Raw genomic sequence first — 22,674 nt, 5'->3', positions numbered from 1 at the left:
ACGCATTTAAAGCTTCAACATGCTGCTCACTGATCTACATGTAGTACATATGTGACCCCACCAAGCTTAGCTTAGAACAAAATGCTCATGTTCATTTTTCATTTTATTCTCGCTATTCTATTGTATTTTACCTGAACAGCAGATGCTCCACAATGAAGAAACTGTAATGCTGCTTCAGCGCTGTCAACTCCACCAGTGGCCAGGATTGGAAACCCAGGTAGAGCTCTTCCAATTGCAGATACAGCTCGCAATGCAATGGGGCGAATTGCATTCCCAGACACTCCACCATATGTTGTCCTTTGTTCGTTTCCAACTGCTGGCCATGCAGCACCACTTGGCCGCAGGCCCATCAAGCCAGACACTGTGTTGGTTGCAGTGACACCATCAGCACAGCCTAACATTAAAACAAGCAATTGAGAAAAATGCCATCATTTGGTCCTCTTGTATACCATGCACAATGTCACAGACATGTAGCTCAAACTGTAGAAGCGGCTTACAAGTTAGCCATAAGGAGAATAATATTAACCGTATGAATCTTAATAATAATCAGTCTACTGACTGATCGCCACAAGCCTATGTATGTAAACCAGTTTGTCATACCTTCCTTCGCAGCTCTTGCAATGTTGACAATGTCTGTGACATTAGGAGTTAACTTGGCAAAAAATGGTATTTTAGTGGCACTTCGCACCCACCGGCAAATGTTCCGGACCAGTTCAGGATCCTAAAGTTGAACATTATTAGTTAATGTCCGCATTAATTTATTGATATTTTTAACACAAGATATGTGGACTTATAACACGGACAAAAGCAATTCAATTGAACAATGGGGTATGCTTAAAAGTGCTTTAGTTTTTATTTGAAAAAAAAAATCAACACAACTTTAAACCTTCCATCTTTGCAAAGAATAAGAAAGGGACAGACAGACAGACAGACAACAGACAGGCAGGCAGACAGACAAACAGACAGATGGGCAAGTAGATGAAGTAGTCAAACCATGACTGTTTGAAATTAAATGTGAAAAAAGATACAATTTCTGACTACATTTCAAGGAAATCAGCATGGTTGAAAGCAAAAGTTTAAAGAACAGATCACCCCTTTACTGTGGTGACCTCTGTTGCTTAAAAAACCAGTGAAAGACAAAAATGATTGTTTGATAAAACTATGCTCATTAGTGGTTTTTATGGTGTAGTTTGGCAAAAATAGAAGGCTGTCATCTGACTGAAGTTTTATTTTCAAAACCTTCTTTATAAGGCTAAAGAAACTACATGGCACATGCTATCGACTTATTACATGTACCTGGCCACAAGCTAAGCCCATTCCTCTCTCTCCCATTCCATGCGGGCACGATAAGTTTAACTCCAAAGCATCAGCACCTGAATTCTAAAGATAAAAACAATGCTCAAGCAATCAACAAAATACATGACTATACAGCCTGCATTCAGTTAAAAGCAAACCACAAACAGGGGTACAAGAAGTTTTGGTTTTGATTTAGTTTATGATAACAACAGTTGTAGCAGTTTATTGAAGACTCTTTCTGAAAATGAGACTATAACCAAAACTTATTACTAAGTAAACATTCAAAAAGAAAACCTGGGGCGTAGCTGATAATTTTTAGTAGCTAGTACGCACAGATTCAGAGAGAAATGAAGTTTCACCCCGACTGCCCAGAATATATATTACCCTATACGTTTTTGCATTCCTCAGACTGAAAATGGTTTTTCAGGTCGAGATATAATTTCTGGGGTTTACTTTACTTCGCTTAACCAGAAAACCAAACTTGTCTATATTTTTATTACGTTGCGGAACGTCATGTATAAGTGTTTTTCAGAAAACGTCCGTTTATTTCTTCACTTTCATACACATCGCATTCGGAAAACATTTTTTGTTAGGCAATATATATGCACTCCACTGTAATAATCTCAATTTCTGTATACAAAAAATGAACTCGAGGAGCAGGGGGAGGGGGGGGAGGGGGCAAACGAAAATTTGGGAGGGCTGAGCCCCCCCACGTTTTGGTGCCGAAAATATCGCGAGCACAGCGTAAAATTGGTTTGTCAACATACTTCGTTATGTGAGTGAGTTCAAAAACGATTGGCCTGGCCAATAATTGGTCAGAATCTTCGGAAATCTTCGGTCTAGAAACTGCTTAAAAACAAAAAGTTGCTAGAACAGAAAAAGTTGATCCAAGCCTGCTCAGTATTTTTGGGAAAGTTTTTGCTATATACAATCATTTATTCTTCATTTGTGATTTCACCTTTTTTATAAGCATTTTACACACTGAAAACATGCTTGAGTGGCTTATTTATACCTTCACTTTGAAAACCTGACATTTAATTAAGACCCAGCGTTTAATTGAAAAAATAGGGTATTTCAGAGTGGGTAATTGTGGAGAACAGCTGCCCGTAAACAACTGTTGTTCAACTGTCAGTCGTTTATCCAGGAGTTTAAAAATCATTTAGCTTTTTCAAGTTCAACTTTTAATTCAGTTTAATGGTCTTGTCTTCAAACCCATCCACAGTTTTCTTGATAATGTAATATAACAATTATTTAATAATAACTGAATTGATACAAAATCAATTTACCTCAGCCATCCGAGCCAGTTCAGTCCAATCTTCCTTGGAATAACCACACATTATGCTAGCAATTACAATCTGGAAAGAAAATATGAGCCCTATCAATGCTATAAAATGTAATTGGCTGAAGTTATGTAAGATTGTGAATATATCTCAGAGGCAACGATTTACAAATGCAATTGAGACAGAAGTTAGACAAAAAAATTTCATATTTTTTTAGACTGCCATGTAGGATAACCGTTTACCATGCCCTTATTTAGCAAGATAGCAATAAAATTTCACCTCTGATTCCAAGCAGCAGCATACAAGGAAATTTGAGTCAAGTTTATTCATTGGCTCTTGTAAGCACTGTGTTTTCAAGATATGATGTCATTTGACTGTGCTAAGACGTTTTTAAACGGAAAGTCTTTGGACAGAATGTGGTATATGTACAGAGAAATCATTTTTTTCTGTCAAATCAATTATACACAATTTATATTATTGAAATTTCGAGTCCTCGGAAAGTTGACTATAGGAGATCTGCCCTGGAAAGACCATAACTCTTGTTTGACATGGCCTAAAATGTTACTTTGTAGACTTTTAGTAGAAAAGAGAAAATAATTAAATAAGAGAACGTTCAGAGATAAAAAACTCATGAAGCTGGTGCATAATTATCAGTAGAGTACCAGCAGAGTACATGTGCGATCGAAAAGAAGAGTATAAACTTTGCCACTTAAACTTAGAAAAGGAGGGATCAAGTTTTATCTTTGAATCACAGACTTGGTCGAGTTTTAAAAGGCTTTCTCCGGTAATTCTTAAAGTAAAATAAAACGATCTGTCATAAAATGGTCATCGTCTTTTTGTTTGAATAGCAGCACCACAAAGAGACATTCTTTATAGTCATGAAGCAGGGCAGAGCCATAGCTTTAGAAAAGGTCAACAGACATTCGAACACAGCGAAAACAGAGCTCGAAATTTTGAAGGGTGTATTTCGAACAGAGCGAATTTTCGAAGTCAATTTCGAAGCAAGCAAATTATCACGCGAAATTTTGCAAGGTTTAAAACAATAGGCTCAGCGAAAAAAGCCACTTTTTCACCGCAAATTCGCTCAGAGCGAAATATCGCATTTTTTTCGTTGAAAAGCCCCGAAAAGTTACGAATTTTGACGAATTTCGTTTGCATTACTTTTGCACAGTACTGTACATGAAAGGAAATGGTGCCTTTCACCAGCCACCATGCAGAATCAAAATAATCCTGATTAATAATACTAACCTTGTCTGGAAAATCTTTCTTAATCTCTGTAACAGAACGACACCAATATGCTGCTGTTTTTTCACTGATGAGTTCTATGTTAAGGAAAGCTCCTTGACCTGGGCCAAATAAATGACCTGACGTTGTTCCACGAACAATACGAGGAGACACATTTGTCACAATGTCCTACAAATTACATGTCGAAAAAAATAAAAAACTTTATCAGCAGGAAATGTGGTTTTGAGTTAGTCCCTAACTAAAAGCGCACACCTCACAGTTAAGTGTTATTTGTTATAAGAAAAAAAAAATTATACCTTGTCAAGTGAAAATGTTTTGGTTACAGCAAACCCCCAGCCAGCTTGAAATCCTCGTCTGATCATAGCTGCACTAGTGGTGGGTGGAGCACTAGCTAAACCAAATGGATTGTCAAACTTTAACCCACAGATGTCTACACTCAGGTCCACCTCATCAACATGTGTGTAGAACTTTGGAAGGCTTGGCTCCTTGGCCACAGGCACACCATGAAGTGCCTAAAACAATTTCAGAATGCAATATGGTCAATTTTGTACAACAAATTGCGCAACTTTAAATCAATACAAAGCAAGGAAGTCAAGAAATAAAGTCTGTGACGACTGTGTAATGTGAGTATTCAGGTACATGATTACTGAAGCAAATTACAGGAACTTAAAGATTGTAGAAAGACTGTATCCTACTACTGACACATTAACTGCAGCACACATACCTGTAAATACTTGTGCATGTGCCAAGCAGCTTGCTTGCCATCATTGACACTCTCCACTGTAGTGTTGGCTACTCCAGCAAGGTCCCCACCACAAAACACGCCTGGCTCACTGCTGCTCATTGTGGTTGGATCCACTTCAGGAAGACCCCACTTGTTAAACTTTAAAGGTGCCATGGCCTTGATGACTGCAACAGTGAATATTTCAATCACTCACTTCCATGTAACAGTTAAATTACAAAACATTTTTATACATTTCATAGTCAAAAAGTAACCTTAAAAAAACAACTGGGCTCCTTAATTTATCATTATTAAAGAAATAAAAAATGCACTGAGTGCATTATTAAGTTATATAAGCATGCGGGAATTTTTAAGAACACGATCTCGAGAGGTGCATAGAGAATTCTCGCACTTCTTGAGTGTTCTTAAAAATTCCCAAGTGCTTATACCGTATTTATTCGATTTACCGCCCTGGGTGCTTATTAAATTTTTGGACCTTGAGGGTGGGCGCTTATTCGAGGTGGGCGCTTATTAAATTTTCACCATTTTAAGCAAGTAGCACGTTTATTTTGCAAGAAAACAACAATTATAATAACTAAATGTGAAGGTGTACGAAAGCTGAAATTAAATATTCATTAAAAGTTTCAGTAAAAAAGCTAAAAAAACTCGTTTTTCGGGATAGTCATTTAATAGTAGTTAGTCAATTTTAATCTCAACTTCAGCAATAATTAGAATTCCTCTTGTGCCCTCAATTTAGAGGGGTGGGGGTGGGCAGTTATTCGAGGTGGGCCCTTATTCGAGGTTGGGTGCTAAATCGAATAAATACGGTATATAACTCAATAATGCACGAGGAGAAAGTTTTTTATTATTACTTTTATGAAATGTTAAAGAAATTGCGTGCGCTAAAACTCGTGACGTAAGCAGCATGCATTATAACTCGATAAAGCACGCGCGTGACGTATGCAGCGTGCTTTATGGGACTATAATGAGTTCGAATTGACCAATCACAGCGCGCGCAATTCCTTGACCATTATATAAAATATTATAGTGCCAGTATACCGTAGAATTCCGGTTATAAGCCCCCGGCTTATACAACTTCGTAAGGGTTTTTGGGTGGGCTTATAAGCGGAAGGAAAAAACGTTTCGAAAAGAGCCTCAGGAGTGTTGATCGAAATACGCTTTTAAGTTAAAACGCACAAAAAGCAACATTTAGCCCTGTTCAGTACTGTCATCCGGTAGAGGGGGGCTTATATCCGGGGGGGGGGGGGGGCTTAATTATAACCGGATGTATTTTTTTGTTTCCAAGTTGATGGGCCTATAACCGGAATTTTACGGTATAGCTATTTCACTGCATAAGAAAACTAGAAGATAAATCCTCATAAAGCCATTCAAGAAATGTTCAACTCACAGGGTGAAGATGTTATGGATACAAAACTTAATACTATTGTGTTTGGAACACCAGTACCATGGCTTCTGTGAAAATGCTCAGACTATAGATGTAACGTACTAAATGCATCCATTTCCTGTACACAATGTAAGTTCCCTTACCATCACTGTCCCTAAGTGTGGAACCAAAAGCTGAAATGACAAAGTTTGCCTTTATTTTTAGCGTCTGTTCTTCATCTTCAATCCATGTGCCATCCTCCAGCTAAAAATAAAACACATCATATTATTTAACATGGCTCTTGTCAAACACTGGCTTTAAAATGAAATTATTTTACCTAGTATCCTTGATCCATAACTGTAGTTATGTCCATACAGTCTAGAGATAAGATGCACCTTTTAAGGTGGCTCCATATAGTAATATATATGGAAGTCGTATTACAATTAGATTTGCATTAGCTTACTTCTGTCTTTCCAATTATGTTTTGGTATAACACTTGATATAATGCCTACAATCAGGTATCTGTAGCTTTAATCTCTTAATCTCATTGCCATGGCAACTAGCAACAGAGATAATTGGCTTGTTTTTTGACGCAAGCAAACTTCAAGACAGTTTTTTTAGGTTTTTACATGGTGAATTTTCCCTGTTTTTGGCATAACGAAGTGAACATCGATTAGAGTTTCTGCTGACAAAGCCTTGAGAAAATTTGTACATAATTTTCGGTGATTTTCCCAATTTTCATTTTTCATGCTCACTGCATCAGTATTTGTATAAAATTTAATGATGTTTTCATATGTGGGATTTCAAAAAAGAAAAATCCTACCCATGTGCCAATTTTCAAGAAAATTCACCGTTTGAAACGCAAGCAATATGCGTTTTTCGATTGCTCCAGAACGCTTAGTTTTCATGACATCAGCAAAATAGAAATTCTTCAAGTTATGGTGTCACGCATGCTCACGGTTCGCTGACTTTTCTTCACACTCAGTGTTTACGGGGCATTGGAAGCAATTCCATCATTTAAATTGGAAAACTCATAATCTGTGGATGTAACTATAATTTACTCTTTAAAATCTTTTATGGGTAAAGTTTTCCATTGATCATTTTTGCCTGGGCTTGTGTCAGCTCGCGCGCGCAGATTCCGACAAGCTTGCACTAGCAGCGCGCGTGCGGTAATGAAACTATATGGAGCCACCTTAACCCATGACCTTCTGAACACCAGTCTGATGCTTTTTCATACCAGTACATGTATGATCGACCTATAGCCATTTACTATTATTGGTTCATTTTGACATCGCTTCATCCTACATTGTGTTCCAATCATGCAGCTATGTCAAAAGGGCCTTCAGTTGAGATACACTGTAAACAAACCTGTTCCGTCTTGTAGAACTCCAATGCAGAAATTTTTCCATCTTTAACATGGACCTAATGAACATAAAATAAATAAAATAAATGGCCTGTATGGCTGACCCTTATAACCATGTTTTTATTTCTGTCAGTATTTCATTTTTCTAGTTCCCAACTCTTACCCTTGACCAATTCTGTAGCTAATTGGTTACCAAGGTCCCCCAGTAAGCTTGGCACTTTGTTCATTGAGTCGTTTTCAAAGTTTCCTGATCTTCTTTGGTGTTTTGCCTGTTTTTTAAAGCTGCTTTCTACCTTTCCATGATTTGAAAGGTTTGTTTGAAATAAAGTATGTTTGATTTTATAAGCCTATTTCAAAAATGATGGTTCAGGACAAAATGCTCATTTAAATGTGTTGCTAGAACCTGCTAAAACACTTGCATGTGCACGATAATAAACTTCATTTTGAAACTTGTGTGATTTTTCATGTTGTACGTACTGGTACATACACTGTAATGAAAATTCTAAGAAATACAAGACAAGTTTTTTAAGAAAATTCTGTCTTTTTCTGACCTCAAAAATAAGGGGTTCAGACTTATACATAGGTTGATCAGCTTATTAACATGAAGCTTACATCGGTTTTGGTTGGCTCATTTCAAACAGCAGTTAAAAGGTGATGTCAAAAGATAGCTGCTATGCACGCAACACTGAAAGTTGGTATGAAAATGTCCAATTTCAATTTATTTGCGCCTATTTTTTTGTGTGTGCACATCATCAGGTGAATGGACAGGATACCTGATGGTTCATGTGCCACAACTGACAACATGGACTGTAATTTTGGTTTTGCTTATTTCACAGATGCGCGCGCCCATTTGGTCAAATGTTCGATATCTGTCATCCGACATACATATTCCTGCGTATCGTGGTGCGGCGTGAAATCTTGTAAAGCGCTGCATAATTACAGTTTTTCTTTCTCCAAAATGTGTTTTGTTGACAATTTGTTGCATAATAAAACAATTATTCTGCTCAATCTTGCGGAATATCGTCTGATTTTAGCCAACTCGGCCTACGGCCTCTTCGGCTAAGTATCAGGCAATATTCTGCGCGATTTCGCAGGATAATTGTTAAATATACTGTAATCAGACTTAGAAGAAAACTTACAGACAAGGTTGGTATTAAATACTAACTGTGGATAACAAGATGAAACAAAAAGTTTACTCAAAAGAATAGACAAAGTTCTCTGCTGGATTTTCTCTCCCATTTTTTTCTGCTCCCAAACTAACCAAATGCTTGGAACAAGCTACAATGTAAAGGGTGAGCTACAATGGAGTGGGTTTGTAGAAATTCTCTAATATATTCTTGACCATGATCGTTAGGAGCTCTTATACTTGGATGGGTCAGTACAACAAATCTTATAGCTAGGTAATGCTGCTACAACAATGATATTAAACAAATCTCCAGTCATAAGTAAAAACTGAAATTGCCCCCAGAAAATTTTTTTAATTTCATAAAAAGTTGTATCTAAACATGCTAATCATTACTCAGTATTAAAAAATGGGGGCCACCACGCTTGGTTTTGACTTATACCCACTTAAAGTTAATGATTATTTTTAACAGGTAATACTGGTTGGTATGGTAACCAGTGACGTCAAGACAATAACCACAATTTATTTACCGATAATTGGGCATATATTTGTCATTATTATACATTAGAATTACTTTGAAACATGTGATTGGTCGAGAGCATTCAGTCAATATACAGTAGCATATGAACTTGACATGATAACCCAATATCTGCAGCAGATATTGGGTTATCATGTCGAGTTCAAAGTCCGCCTAGTTTCTAAGCCTTTCGTCCATGTAGTGCTGTCAAACGTTTGCAAATATGGCTGAGCGATTCGCCTCCGTTCCCAAAGAGAGATGGAAAGTTTTGATCGAGAATAAAGATTCTAAAAGGACCAAGAGAACAACAAAAACAAGTGTAAAAATTCTGAATGATTATTTGAGGGAGAAGAACCTGGAGGAACCACAAGATAAAACCACTTTGGTCAATGTTCTGACGAAGTTTTACGCCGGCGCTAGAAAAAAGTAATGGCAAATTGTTTAATGGCAAAGCGTATAATAAAACAATTATTATTGAATTCGGTTTTCGCATGATATTGGTGAATTATTAAAACCTTGTGTCTGTGTGAGCAGTCCCGCACGGGTTCAAAGCGGCTCTCTGATTGGCTGATTCACGAGAACAATAGAAAATTAGTTATTAAAATCAAGACTTTATATGTCTGTGGTGATTTTCTTTCTTCGTTAGTAGTTCCTCTAATTTACATCCCATCTAAAGAACCTTTATGGCTTATCATAAGGATTCATAATAGCAAGGGCAAACATGGGTAAGGATGGGTAAGCACGGCTATGACCGTACTATGGCCATACCGGCCATAGCCGGCTGTTCCACTGTACTGCCTGTACCGACTGTGCTGGCCGTACCGACTGTACCGGCCGCACCGACTGTACCGGCCATACCGACTGTGCCGGCCGTACCGACTGTACCAGCCGTACCGGCTGTACCGAATGTACCGGGTGTACCAGGTGTACCGGGTGTACCGGGTGTACCGGGTGTACCGGGTGTACCGAGTGTACCGGCTGTACCGAGTGTACCGAGTGTACCGGGCGTACCGGGCGTACCAGGCCTACCGGGTGTACCGGGTGTACCGAGTGTACCGAGCGTACCGGGCCTACCGAGTGTACCGGGCGTACCGAGTGTACCGAGTGTACCAAGTGTACCGGGTGTACCGGGTGTACCGGGCGTACCGAGTGTACCGAGTGTACCGAGCGTACCGAGTGTACCGGGCGTACCGAGTATACCGGGTGTACCGAGCGTACCGAGCGTACCGAGTGTACCGAGGGTACCGGGTGTACCGCGTGTGAGCACCCAAAGAACAAAATCTTTAAACTTCCATTTCAGAGTTTATATCCGGCTTAGATGCCGTTTTCATACCTGCACTACGATTAATATGATGTTTTAAGCGATGTTCACCGAAATGTGCCGTTGAGTTTATAACAGCAACACAAACCCAAAAAGGATTAATAAAGCAGAGGGAACGCGTCTTTTACACAACTTATTGAGTTCAATCTTTTGCTTCATGATTCCTGTGTGTGTGTGTGTAATTTCTTCGAGTAAGCTTTTTTTTTTTAAATTACGCGTCACGCATATCCCCTTTACCACTACTTTGTTCGTACGGGTAAAACCGTGCCCTGCCAAAACTTGCAGAAACCTGCTAAAACCTGTAAACCTGTAGCCATTTTGTAAAATCATCTTTAGCGATTCAGTGGAATTCAGATTTTTTTCCATGTTATAAGAAGATTAGAAGGAGGAGTAGCACAAAAGTTTGCAATAAGATGTAAATAATCATGGTACAGCAATTCTGGTTCACAAAGTTCACAAGCTTTACGCAAAAGCTCACGGCGATTCAGTGTAATTCTGTATAAAGTCAAACCTGCTTTTTGATGTTTGGTGTTGTTTGAAAATATTTATTTTAACAAGAGAGTAGCACAGAAGTTGGCAATAGACTGAAAATAATTCTGGTGCATAATTTTGTCCAACAAAGTCTAGCGGACTCCCTCTTATTCCATCTTTCGGCGTGACAGTATTTCGTGGGAATTTATTTTCGCAATTTGGACAAAAAGTACGTTAAAACATTAAAAAAAATATGCCCAATAATATTTTAGTCTTATTGGAGCCATATGTGCTTTCACTAACGACTTTGGGAAATACTTTGTGCAGAAGATTGAAACGATCCGAAGTCGGCTTGACACGGATCCTGCTTTTTCACATGTAGAAAATGACACTTAATGCGCTGCTGTTGCTGACCCGGCACCATCGTTTGCTGAATTTACGCTGCTGTCTTGTAATGATGTTAAATACTGGCAATCAACTGAAATGCTCTTTACATAGATTGCAATCGAATGACCCGGTTTTGTGGACTTAATAAATTATCTCCTCAGGATCGGGTGTTCTCCTCAGGATCGTACCTTTACTGATGTTTGAGACAAGGAGTTGCATATTAACTATAAATTTAATTTTCTAGTAATTTTCTTCCTGCAACCAGAGTGTGCGCTTATTTGTTGCAAAGTACCTTATTACATATAATTTTCGTGACACTTTTCCGTACACCCAGTACGCCTGGTACGCCCGGTACACTCGGTACACCCAGTACACCCGGTACACCCGGTACACCCGGTATACCCGGTACACCCAGTACACCCGGTACACCTGTTACGCCTGGTACACTCGGTACGCCCGGTACGCTCGGTGCACCCGACCGTACCGACTGTACTGGCCGTACCGGGTGTACCGAGTGTACCATAAACAACACGATATAACTCAAACAGTTCAAACACAATAACAAGAAAACGTCCAAATTAAGCTTGCAAAACTGACAATCTCAACTGAAATATCGTACAAAACGAGGCATCTCGTCGAACAGACTAACATAGCTAAATGACACCAACCGTTTCGCAGACCAACTCTGGCTGCACAATCAAAGCTTGCGTGTGATTGGTTCGGTACGTCTTGGTACAGAATTTAAAAAATCAGCCAATCAGAGAGCCGCTTTGAATCGGTGCAGGACAACTGGTCTGTGTTAACACAGACCTCGGTTTTGATAATTCACGATATCATGCTCAACCTCATCCAATAATTGCTTATTATCATTATACTGTAGCAGCAACAGATAAAGATTTTTTTGTACATGTACTGACCCATCAAGCTATTAATAATTATGTTGGCCCATTGGATTCCACTGTTCAAGAACCAATCGGAAGAAGCATGCAGATGATTCTTGTGGAGAATTGGGGCCCTTGCAAATTTGGGGTCATTTGCAAAATCCCAGCAATAAGGGTGTTACTTCTCAAATCCTTTTGTGTTCCAGCTCCAAGCATAGAGTATCAATCTCATGTATTGCATTTATCATGAAAACTCAAGCTCAAATCAAGTTTATATTGCACTTATGTATGCCATACATGCAAGCTATTAATATGTGTATGCAGTGTTTCCAAAATCGTGTATATTGATTGAGTGTATTGAAAGTAAATGCAAATGAATGTATATTGATTGAGTGTATTGAAAGTAAATGCAAATGAGATTTTCTCATATCATTATGAGTTTTCGAAATTGTCAAAAGAAAAAAACATAAGTTATACCTTTTTTGGTGAAAGAAAAGGCAAGAACTCGCACTTCTCTTCAACTGCCAACTGCATCTATATTCAATGAGAAAACATTTTATAATATACATCACCATGCATATGTATCATGTATTACAATATTTATTGTAGTATACATACTGTATGGACTAAAATGGAGAATTTAGCTTAATTCTGTGGACCAATCAGAAACAAGAAAATAACACAATATATAGCCAGCCAAATTATAAGAACTGAAAACCATTCAACTGGGTGCATGCTTGCTGGCAGCAGGAGTGGCAGCATTTCTAACTCTGCTTGAGTCGACATGCTTCCATCTGCAGCTGCAGACTGTTTTTGAGATTTAATGAAAAAATTGCTGAAAAAGGAAGCAGGAAGCAATTTTTTAGTCTTCTCAGCTAGATGAGGAGGAATTGTGTGTATAAGTGTAAAGCAAGTGAATGTTAAGCTTCGTCTTTGTCGAGCAAAACTTGTTCAGTTCAGGCAATTATACCCCTAACTGCCAATTCAGTTAACTACATATTAATTAATTTTAACACTACTAAATGGATATTTCTTTGCTATCTATAGAATTCCGTAATTTTCTTTCCAAGAAAACTATTACTTAGAGCAAAGACTGTTTTGAGTAATTTTGCAGTAGTTTGCCAAGTTTGGTAATCTGGTTTTCAATCAGAAATAAATGCCAATTCGAGACCGGCATTGTCCAAGTTCTTGCTTACTGTACTTTTTCATTCCTTTTCTTACCTGTAGTGCGGGCCTCTGAAATCATTAAAATAGTAATAGAGACGATATTCTTGAATGTAGATAGGTTTTTTGGCCCAAAACATAATAATTCCTGGAAAAATCAACTCCATTGTTATTATAAAATTTAATTTCAAGTGGAATAATTTATGCATTGATGTTACTTGTCATGCTAGTCATGCACATCACTACAACACAGTTTACAAAACCAACCTCTTCTGGAACAGCTCTAATGTTAGTGAATCCTTTTCTAAATATGACAAACACTTTACGAGCTCCACAACGAAGAGCTGATGTGCAACAGTCAAAGGCAGTGTCTCCACATCCAAGGACGATGACATTTCCAAACAGTTCTGGTAACTTTGTCTTACAGGAACACATACCTACAAGGTAATATGATGTCCATTATTTATATAATAGTCTTAAAACTCACAAGCACCATATTCCATGCAACAACTTTTTACATGTGCCGCATAAAATGACAGCTTGGAAAGGTTATGTTTGCTCCTTGCTTAAAATACGTATAGCCAGACAAAAAACAGCAAAGCTTCAGTGTAGTGACTCATCTGCTGATCAGAGGAGAAATTTGCAAATGAGATGATAATGCACCAGAGGAGTGCAGCTATTCTTCAGTTCTGCACAACTACATGTATACCACTCATAGAAATGACAGTGCATGAGTATAGACTGATTATTTTTATTTTTAGTGGATGCTTGAAGGTTATACAATCATGCAGTACTGCAGTATAAAATTTTAGATATTAATTTAAAGCAGAATTCCATTTCAAGGCAAGGTTATTCAACAGCTAAGTGAACAATGGCAAACAGCACATCATGCAAGTTAACATACCTGCCTTGCTTCCCATGGATACTATGGGCAAAAAATCTTTGGAAGTGTAGAAACCATTTGCAACACTTAACCCATCAAATACTGGAGCAAGTTTGGGCTGTGGCAGACCTAAATAGAATTTTTATAAAAAGACATGCACTTTTAAATAACAAAAAAAACAAACAACAACAACATGATACTATTTTCATCATACAAACCGATTACCGTAAAATTTCGGTTATAAGCCTCCCCCCCCCCCCACCGCGCCCTTATAAGCCCCCCCAGTTATAGGCCCATCTACCAGGAAACAAAAAAATACATCCGATTATAAGCCCCCCCCCCCTCCCCCCTGCCGGGTGACAATACTGAACAGGGCAGGGCTGGGCTGGGCAGGGCTGAACAGGGCTTTTTCGATCAACACTCCCATGGATCGTTTATAAGCCCTCTCGGATATTAGCCCTCTCGGATATAAGCCCCTCCTCTTATAAGCCCACCCAAAACCCCTTACAAAGTTGTATAAGCCCAGGGCTCATAACCAGAATTTCACGGTTTGTCTGGCTAAGTTGTGAACAAACTCTATTAAGAGAAAAATTGCCAAATTCCCATGGGAATGCAAAGAGTCAGGGAAAAGCAAAGATGAGAGGATGTTTAATAAAAAGACCTAGATTGAAAATATAAGGAAAATGTGCAAATGTACAAACAAAAGTTAATCCGGTAGTGATGGAGGCACTGGAAACTCCCAAGGATATTGCCTGAGAATTTGAGAATGACTGGGGTGGGTACACCAGTGGAAATGATTCAGAAGACTGCTTGTTTGTATGTACAGTACATCTACAGTGCAATGGTGCTAGAAACGTGTTTGGTGTCCAATGGCATTTCTGCGACCAGTAACAATGCATAAATTTAATTTGGAATTTATATCACAGACATGATCGGCCACTCACACGTCCAGCCGACTCTTCTCAGGGATGAACCAGACTCAAGAGAGTGGTAGAAATCAAGCTTTTACATTTGAGTTTGAGATGTTACAGTACACAAAGCTTTAGAATTACTTACCAATACCAATGAAAATGCTCTCAAATCCTTTTTCTCTGAGAAATTTAATTGAAAGTCCATCTTTGCCCAAACCTTTACCATGTTCAATCTGAAATGCAACAATTGCAATTTCACTTTCTATTTTACAGTTTTTTTCTGGGGGAGGGGCCGAGTCTTTCAAAAAAGATATTGATTTGGTTCCAGAGGAATCTGTGTCCTCCTCAGGACCCAACACTAACGTTTTGTATGTTATCTTAATTTCATGGCCATAAGAGAGAGTTTTGTAAAAGCTACATGCATGTTCACTATTTCTTTTACACCAAACAAGGATTTTGAAGAGAGGAAAGGTATGGAAACTACTGGAACAAAAATGAATGGAGGAATTAACCCACAGGACCAGCAGACATGACCTTGAAAAAGAAAGGGGGAGTTTATGTGTTTAGAAACTCTTTTTACAACTTACTGTTATTCTCAACATTAAGAACTTTGTTAGAAAAGCAGTGTAGCATGTCCAGGTTAAATTGTAGATACATAAAACCCTATATCAAATTGAAGCTCATAGAACTGGCTATCTTAATATTACATCCATTTTGTGATAAAATAAATTTTTGAATTTTTCACGACGTCTAAATGCGAACGTCGGAATCGGCTATTGAAAGCTTTAAGTCACAATTGATGAATTTTAAATTTCGCTAATTTGATTTGTTTGAGGGTTTCCGCTCCCAAAGCGCTACAAAAACATGTCGGTGTTTTGTCGTATAATTTCGATGACACTTAAAAGTTACAGAGCATTTTCGAAGAAGGACTAAAAGCTACATGGATTGATCGCGCAGAAAAGCCTTTCATTGCAAGGAACAACAACATCCTCTTTTATTTCCTTATCAATAAATTAGATTACAGAATTGTTATATAAATATATTACTAAAGATAAGGAGTTCTGGCAACCCGAAATAACCACTAGGTTAAAAATGCCGGGTTGCCAGTTTACAAATTGAGTTGTCAAATTTTGGCCAGACACACATACAAAATATAATATAGAATATAATATATACCAGAAAGTAAAGAAGAAAAGAAGCTGAAATTACATGCATAATCTATTACCTTAAATAAAAAATATAAATGAACTGAACAATGAAGAATATCAGAAACATAATGGTAAGGCGTTGCAAAAACAGTGATATTATCTTAATGTGAAGACAAAGGAAAAGTGAATTGACTAGTAGCCTTGGAGAAAGCTCTGTTTCAGTTTAATTTTTAAAAAAATCGCCCACAAGTTTTTGTTGCTAACATATTAAACTAACACCTCTGAAAATTTGAGGTCAATTGAATAAAATCGCTTGAAGTTTTAGCTCTTAAAAGTGTCCCTATCAAGAGAAAAATATTATTGAAGAAAATAGCGTTTAGAAAAATTATCTGTGGCTTCACAAACAAATGCCGCCCACAAACTGCCCACAAACACGTTCTCAGATGATGGGGCCAATCAGTGCTTGGTTTGTTTTTGTCTGGTCACCTCCTGGGGGAAATTTTCACGCAATCCCATCTTCACACAAACCCTCGAATTTCCGCTACAAGTGCACGGAAAAAATTTGTTTGCAGAATTCAATTTTAGCAGGCGACCGAATTTGACGCGACAAGCTTACAAAGACCTGACTAAAGATGAAACGCTTACATCAAGTATGGCTTTGGGTGTTTATTCCCAACCGACAAAAGTTTAGATTGTTGTGTGATAAATGCATGTGAGTCTGCAGATGTCACAAAAGACGTCATGTTGGCTCTGCGGGTGACACATTTTAATCATGAAAATATTGAAGGACCGCAGCCAGGATACAACATATTATAAAATTTAAAAACGATCTCTGACTTAAAAACTTTAAAAATACAAGCTTTCGGCTGTTTGAACTACAGCCTTCGACGGGTAAAATGTACAAGGGTGCGCAATGGGCAGTCCAGTTAGCCCTGTCGTGGCCAATCTCTGCATGGAGGAGATCGAGGAAAGTGCGATTAACAGTTCATCTGTTCCTCCTAAAATCTGGAAACGGTATGTCGACGACAGCTTCTGTATCATCAAAAAAGACCATGTGTCAGCTTTCCATGACACATTAAATTCAATCGACGCCAACATTTCTTTCACCATCGAAACTGAATGTGATGGAAAGATCTCTTTTCTCGACACCTTAGTCACCCGAAGAAATTGTGCCATCGCTGTCGATGTTTACAGAAAGCCCACGCACACAGACAGATATCTTGATTATAATTCTCACCATGATAACAAACACAAGGCCAGCACGGCGGCAACTCTTTTACACAGAGCCCTAAATTTACCCAACTCTTCCGAAGGAAAACAACGAGAACTTAACCGAGTTCATTCAGCACTTGAATCTAATGGTTACCCATCGAAGTTCATTAAAAACATCCAGTCTAACAAAACCTGACCCTCGACAGTGCTGTCCCCGGAGGAACTTGTTGGAACATTTTTCAAAATGGTCGAGGCGCCCGAATCACACAAGTCATTCGCCTCTTTACCATACATTAAAGGCGTAACAGAACCTCTGACCCGTGTCCTCAAAAAGCACGATATCACAGTAGTAAACAAACCACTGACCACCCTCCAACAACAGTTCCCGGCTCCAAAATTTCGACCTTCTTTGGAATCGCAGACAAACGTTGTCTACAAAATTCCTTGTTCTGAGTGTTCATGGTGTTACATTGGTGAGACGGGCAGAGCCTTCAACACCAGGAAAAAAGAACACCTGGGAAATGTAAAAACCGCGGCAAAAGGTTCAAGAATTGCCAATCACGTCTGGTCCAACAATCACGCTATTGACTTTGATAATGCATCTGTCATTGACAAAGGCGGCTTTAGAACAAGAAAAACGTTGGAAGCGTGGCATTCGAAGCTAACTCCCAATGCGGATAACAATTCCTGTCCTCTACCTGGACAGTACAACATTCTTTTTAACAAATATTCTTAGTTATTAGCATTTTTATTTCGCATTCCTTTTAACAAATATTCTTAGTTATTAGCATTTTTATTTCGCAACTTCACACACTGCATATTTTACCTTTGTACATTTTACCCGTCGAAGGCTGTAGTTCAAACAGCCGAAAGCTTGTATTTTTAAAGTTTTAAAGTCAGAGATCGTTTTTAAATTTTATAACATTTAAATCAGCTAATAACACTTAGTGGACTAAAAAGTTATGTTGAAAAAATATGTTTTTGTGGATAACTCACACACATTTCAAGTTTTTAAAATACTTTTTTTAAAAAAAAAATGGATATTTAAACACAAAATCTTTCACTTGGCTTGAAAAAATATTTTGGAAAAAAAATCACCCCTTGAAGGTATACGGCAACCTTAAATGACAATCAAAATGTTAGCTTGTGAGTTTTCAGGGGTTTTGTGTTCTGGACATGTGACTTACCAAATATGGTCATGACTATCGGAAATAATGAAGGAAATCTCCAATATGAACAAACATGACCAAAAACTAAACCCACTCGGGATACTAGGGGAGCCCAAGATATGACAGAAGCTATCCATAGTAACCATTAAATTGTAGTTAAGAGTAACCCCCTTTATTGAATAAATATGGTTGCTTAAAATAAAACCAGTGTCATCAATGGATATTTTGAGTCACAATGGAATTTTACATAAATATTTACTTAATTCAGCCACTCCAAAAGCAGATTTACATATAATACTGTACATAAAAGCATTTGATTGAGCTTCTATCATTGTCAGTTTCAATAGCATGCAGCATTGTTTAGGTTAATTGTAGAATAATAATGAAAATGAATGATAATATCTAAATATACAGTTTCTATAGTACATGGGATCTTGATTATCGTGCAATTTTTGAGGTTGAATTTTGGCCAAAATGTTGACAGAAATTTTGTTCAAAATAGTGCCAAAAACCAATCAGGGCTGTCACTAAGGACCGGGGGCCGGGGATTTCCCCGGCCCCGGCTACAACGAGTTTGAGCCCCGGCTACTTTGATACAAAACCAAAACATGGATTTCAAGTGAAAAATACATCAAATAACAGAATTGTGAATAAAAAACAAACCAATAGTTTATTAATTCCAATTATTTTTCACCTTTTAAAGAGAGCGATTGACATTTCATGTGAGGCTGTGATTGAAAACACGTAAATATTGAAAAATGCCATCTTCCTTAGAAAGCGTGTGATTTTACGTGTTAGTTTCATTGGGATTCTCTTGTTGTCGGAGATTTCGGCTCCGCGTGAAAAATGTCATCGAAAAAATGGATAGCAAAAGTGGATAAACGAATAGAACTGGATCCCTTCTTATCTTCTGGCTGTGCTTTAAGGTAAGATTATGTTTAACTGCAGAAGAAACAACAGTTTGGGCTTCAGCATTTCTCTTTCGAATCGACAAGTGACCTGATGCATGAAGGAGATTGCGCAAGACGCATGTGGCCCATTTATAGTCACACATGGACTTTCCATAGTTGAACTATGAACACTTTCCACACAAATAAAATGGGCGATCAGTTAACTGTAAACTTGCAACATTATGTGTGTTCTCCTCTTGCCTGTTTTAATGCTGTTTAATCAGCTACATGTCAATAAACACAGATCAATCGTACAGGGCTCGTATGCGTTTTTACACGTACTTTGTATGATAAAACATTGGCTTGTCTGAGTATTCTACATATATAAGAGCAGAAAGTTTTGTTGTGTGAATTTCTCAAAGCAACAGTTTTGGTTCAATGAAAAACAAACAAAAACAAACCAGTTTGACGTTCCCAACACGTTCCCGACGCCTGATGTTTTTTGGTCTTGGTCACGAGTTACTTTCACTCATTCCAGCACAATTACATGTAGGTCATAACGACTTTCCCATAGTGGCCAATTATAGATTAAATTTATATAGATTGGAAGAAGATGGGAATTTTAGAATTGTACATAAGTTTTTAGTTATTTGTATTAAAAAAAAATTGCATGACCCAGCCAGCTCAATTTTCTATTGGGCTATTCATTCATTGAATCTTTTAAGTGCATATGAAGCAAAACATAATTGCTTCTTATTTTGAAGACTTCTCAAATGTACAGTACACAAGACACAAGATGCCACCCGTTGTGCCATTGCCATGGCAATGGATTTGCCACTAGACCTATTTTAATGAAAACTGACATTCCACCGTTTTTGCTGGACCAAAAACTATCCACTTCCAAAAAGCAATGTGGAGAGTTAGGATAATATGGGCAACATGTGTGTTCCAAGCCCCACCCTGTGTTACACTTTGAAGGGTCGCAAATTGTGATATTTGGTTTATAGCAGAAAGAGCCTGGATCCGAGAGTGTTGGCATGCTAACATCATATAAGCAATCATGTGTCTTATGTGATATGTACATTTATGACGCCAAGTTTGAAAAACACTGCTCTTATATTTCAAGAGAAACTCTTGATTCAGTGTTTTATCTTTTTGTGGGACGATTGGAGAGGTCATCACTTTCCTCATTTGCATATACAAAAGAGTAAACATCTCTAAAGCTTAAAGAGATATTTTAAAACGGAAAAATGCCATTCTTTATTTTGGAAAGCCTTTAAAATAAGTAGCAATTATTTTTTACTCCATATGCACTTTAAACCTGTAAGAAATGGCATTCAGACACTATAACAAACAGCCATGTTGATTACCTTTACTCCAAGGTCCTTCATAAGTTCCACTTCAAAACTAACTGCATCATATGGAAGCCTATACTGTGGAATCTCTGAGGAGCTAGTGTTAACAAAAACAATTACAACAAAATGTCAACAGTGTGTACATGCAAGTAATAAATATTATCTGTTTACAAATTTATGCATTCATTTACTAATTAGTTTAAGTGCATGTACATCAATAAGTGCAAAATTTGTTTTGCAATTAGCGAAAATCTTGGCAGCTATGAGCCACTAAACTCAGAAAAATGAATTACCGGTATCCCATAAATGGATGTTACTGTTTCAATATTAACCATGCCAGGCAGTGAATACAGCATTTTAAGGCTTGGTTAATAAGCCATGCCATGTTTGCCATCCAGGCAAGTAAACATGGCAGCATACAGTACTGTGCAAAAGTAATGCAAACGAAATTTGTCGAAATTCGTAACTTTTCGGGGCTTTTCGACGAAAAAATTGCGATATTTCGTTCTGAGCGAATTTGCGGCGAAAAAGTGGCTTTTTTCGCTGGGCCTATTGTTTTAAACCTCGCGAAATTTCACGCGATAATTCGCTTGGTTCGAAATTGACTTTGAAAATTTGAGCGAAAATTCGCTCTGTTCGAAATACACCCTTCGAAATTTCGGGCTCTGTTTTCGCTGTGTTCGAATGTCTGTTGGCCTTTTCTAAAGCTATGGCTCTGCCCTGCCTAATGACTATAAAGAATGTCTCTTTGAGGTGCTGCTATTCAAACTAAAAGACGATGACCATTGTTTTATGACAGATCGTTTTATTTTACTTTAAGCATTACCGGAGAAAGCCTTTTAAAATTCGACCGAGCAATAAGTCCCCTACAGTGTACCTTAATCTGTGATTCAAAAACAAAACTTGATTCCTCCTTTTCTATGTTTAAGTGGCAAAGTTTATACTCTTCTTTTCGATCACACATCACGGTGGGCACAAAGTGATCCAAAAACGCTCACCTTCATTTACCTTTTTCGTTTTTGATACTGGTTACCTGAAATTTTGCATAAATATAGAACTCGTCATTCTGAAAAATCGTATGTTTTTTGTTTTTCAAAGTTCAAATTTTTTGGCGCCAAATGACGTCCAAAGTTGGCGCCAAAATTTTTTAAAATTAGTATGGAACATTTTTTGACAGTTTTTGAAAGAACTTGTCGCAAAGATCTTGAAACTGAAAAAATTTCTGAGATATGTCAATCTTATCAAAAGTTATCGCTAATTGAAGTTTGAATTTCCCCCTTTTGTTCAAACTTCTCAAAATGGCGGAAAACTCAAACTTCAATGCACCATAACTTTGGTTTGGATTGACGTATTTCAGAATTTTTTTCAATTTTAGGATCTTTGCGACAAGTTCTTTCAGAAACTGTCATAAAATGTTCCACATTAATAAAAAAATTTGGCGTCAACTTTGTGACGTCATTTTCCCCCAAAAAATTCGAAATTCGAAAAACAAAAAACATACGATTTTTCAGAATGACGAGTTCTATATTTATGCAAAATTTCAGGTAGCCAGTATCAAAAACGAAAAAGATGAATGAAGGTGAGCGTTTTTGGGTTACTTTGTGCCCACCGTGCATGTAAACACATCGGCCATATTGAATCCGGGATACTTGAACCCAGACTTCCACGTGCCCAAAGCAAGTGTGTCAACATTCAACATGGCGGACAAGTCACATGGCGAGCTTGTACTGGCGTATGTTTCACCATTTTACTACCATTTTCGAGCGACCATGAAAGGCAAACTTTTTTCTGCGTTTTCTCACGTGTAAAACATTCAAGTTTGTCTAGACAAACTGTCGCATTTTACAAGTAAACCATTTAACATTGTTTAACGTAAAAAATACTCTCAAAATGAAAAAAAAAATAAACAACTGCTGATCGCTGTCACAACAATTGCCAGAAATGTAAAGTCGC

The 22,674-nt window shown here is 37.8% G+C and overlaps 1 protein-coding gene across 2 annotated transcripts in view; it reads right to left on the bottom strand.

Annotated features, from left to right (window-relative positions):
* The window catches only part of LOC144637979 (dihydropyrimidine dehydrogenase [NADP(+)]-like), a 55,273-nt gene that overhangs the window by 9,637 nt on the left and 22,962 nt on the right, over positions 1 to 22,674 (bottom strand). For both annotated transcript variants that reach the window (XM_078497072.1, XM_078497073.1), the window contains exons 8-21: positions 20,737 to 20,818; positions 15,093 to 15,180; positions 14,058 to 14,165; positions 13,421 to 13,590; positions 12,467 to 12,523; positions 7,295 to 7,348; positions 6,091 to 6,190; positions 4,546 to 4,730; positions 4,118 to 4,333; positions 3,825 to 3,989; positions 2,583 to 2,651; positions 1,297 to 1,380; positions 601 to 721; positions 132 to 394 (exon numbers count right to left, since the gene is read on the bottom strand). In XM_078497072.1, the coding sequence (XP_078353198.1) occupies positions 132 to 394; positions 601 to 721; positions 1,297 to 1,380; positions 2,583 to 2,651; positions 3,825 to 3,989; positions 4,118 to 4,333; positions 4,546 to 4,730; positions 6,091 to 6,190; positions 7,295 to 7,348; positions 12,467 to 12,523; positions 13,421 to 13,590; positions 14,058 to 14,165; positions 15,093 to 15,180; positions 20,737 to 20,818 (1,762 nt within the window). The remainder of the gene's footprint in view (positions 1 to 131; positions 395 to 600; positions 722 to 1,296; positions 1,381 to 2,582; positions 2,652 to 3,824; positions 3,990 to 4,117; positions 4,334 to 4,545; positions 4,731 to 6,090; positions 6,191 to 7,294; positions 7,349 to 12,466; positions 12,524 to 13,420; positions 13,591 to 14,057; positions 14,166 to 15,092; positions 15,181 to 20,736; positions 20,819 to 22,674) is intronic.

Source organism: Oculina patagonica, chromosome 14, assembly GCF_052425735.1.
Source record: "Oculina patagonica isolate OP01 chromosome 14, crgOcupat, whole genome shotgun sequence".
In the NCBI taxonomy this organism is placed as follows: Eukaryota; Metazoa; Cnidaria; class Anthozoa; order Scleractinia; family Oculinidae; genus Oculina; species Oculina patagonica.
The sequence above is the reverse complement of the archived record's forward strand: the minus strand, read 5'-3'. Positions and strand labels throughout refer to the sequence as shown.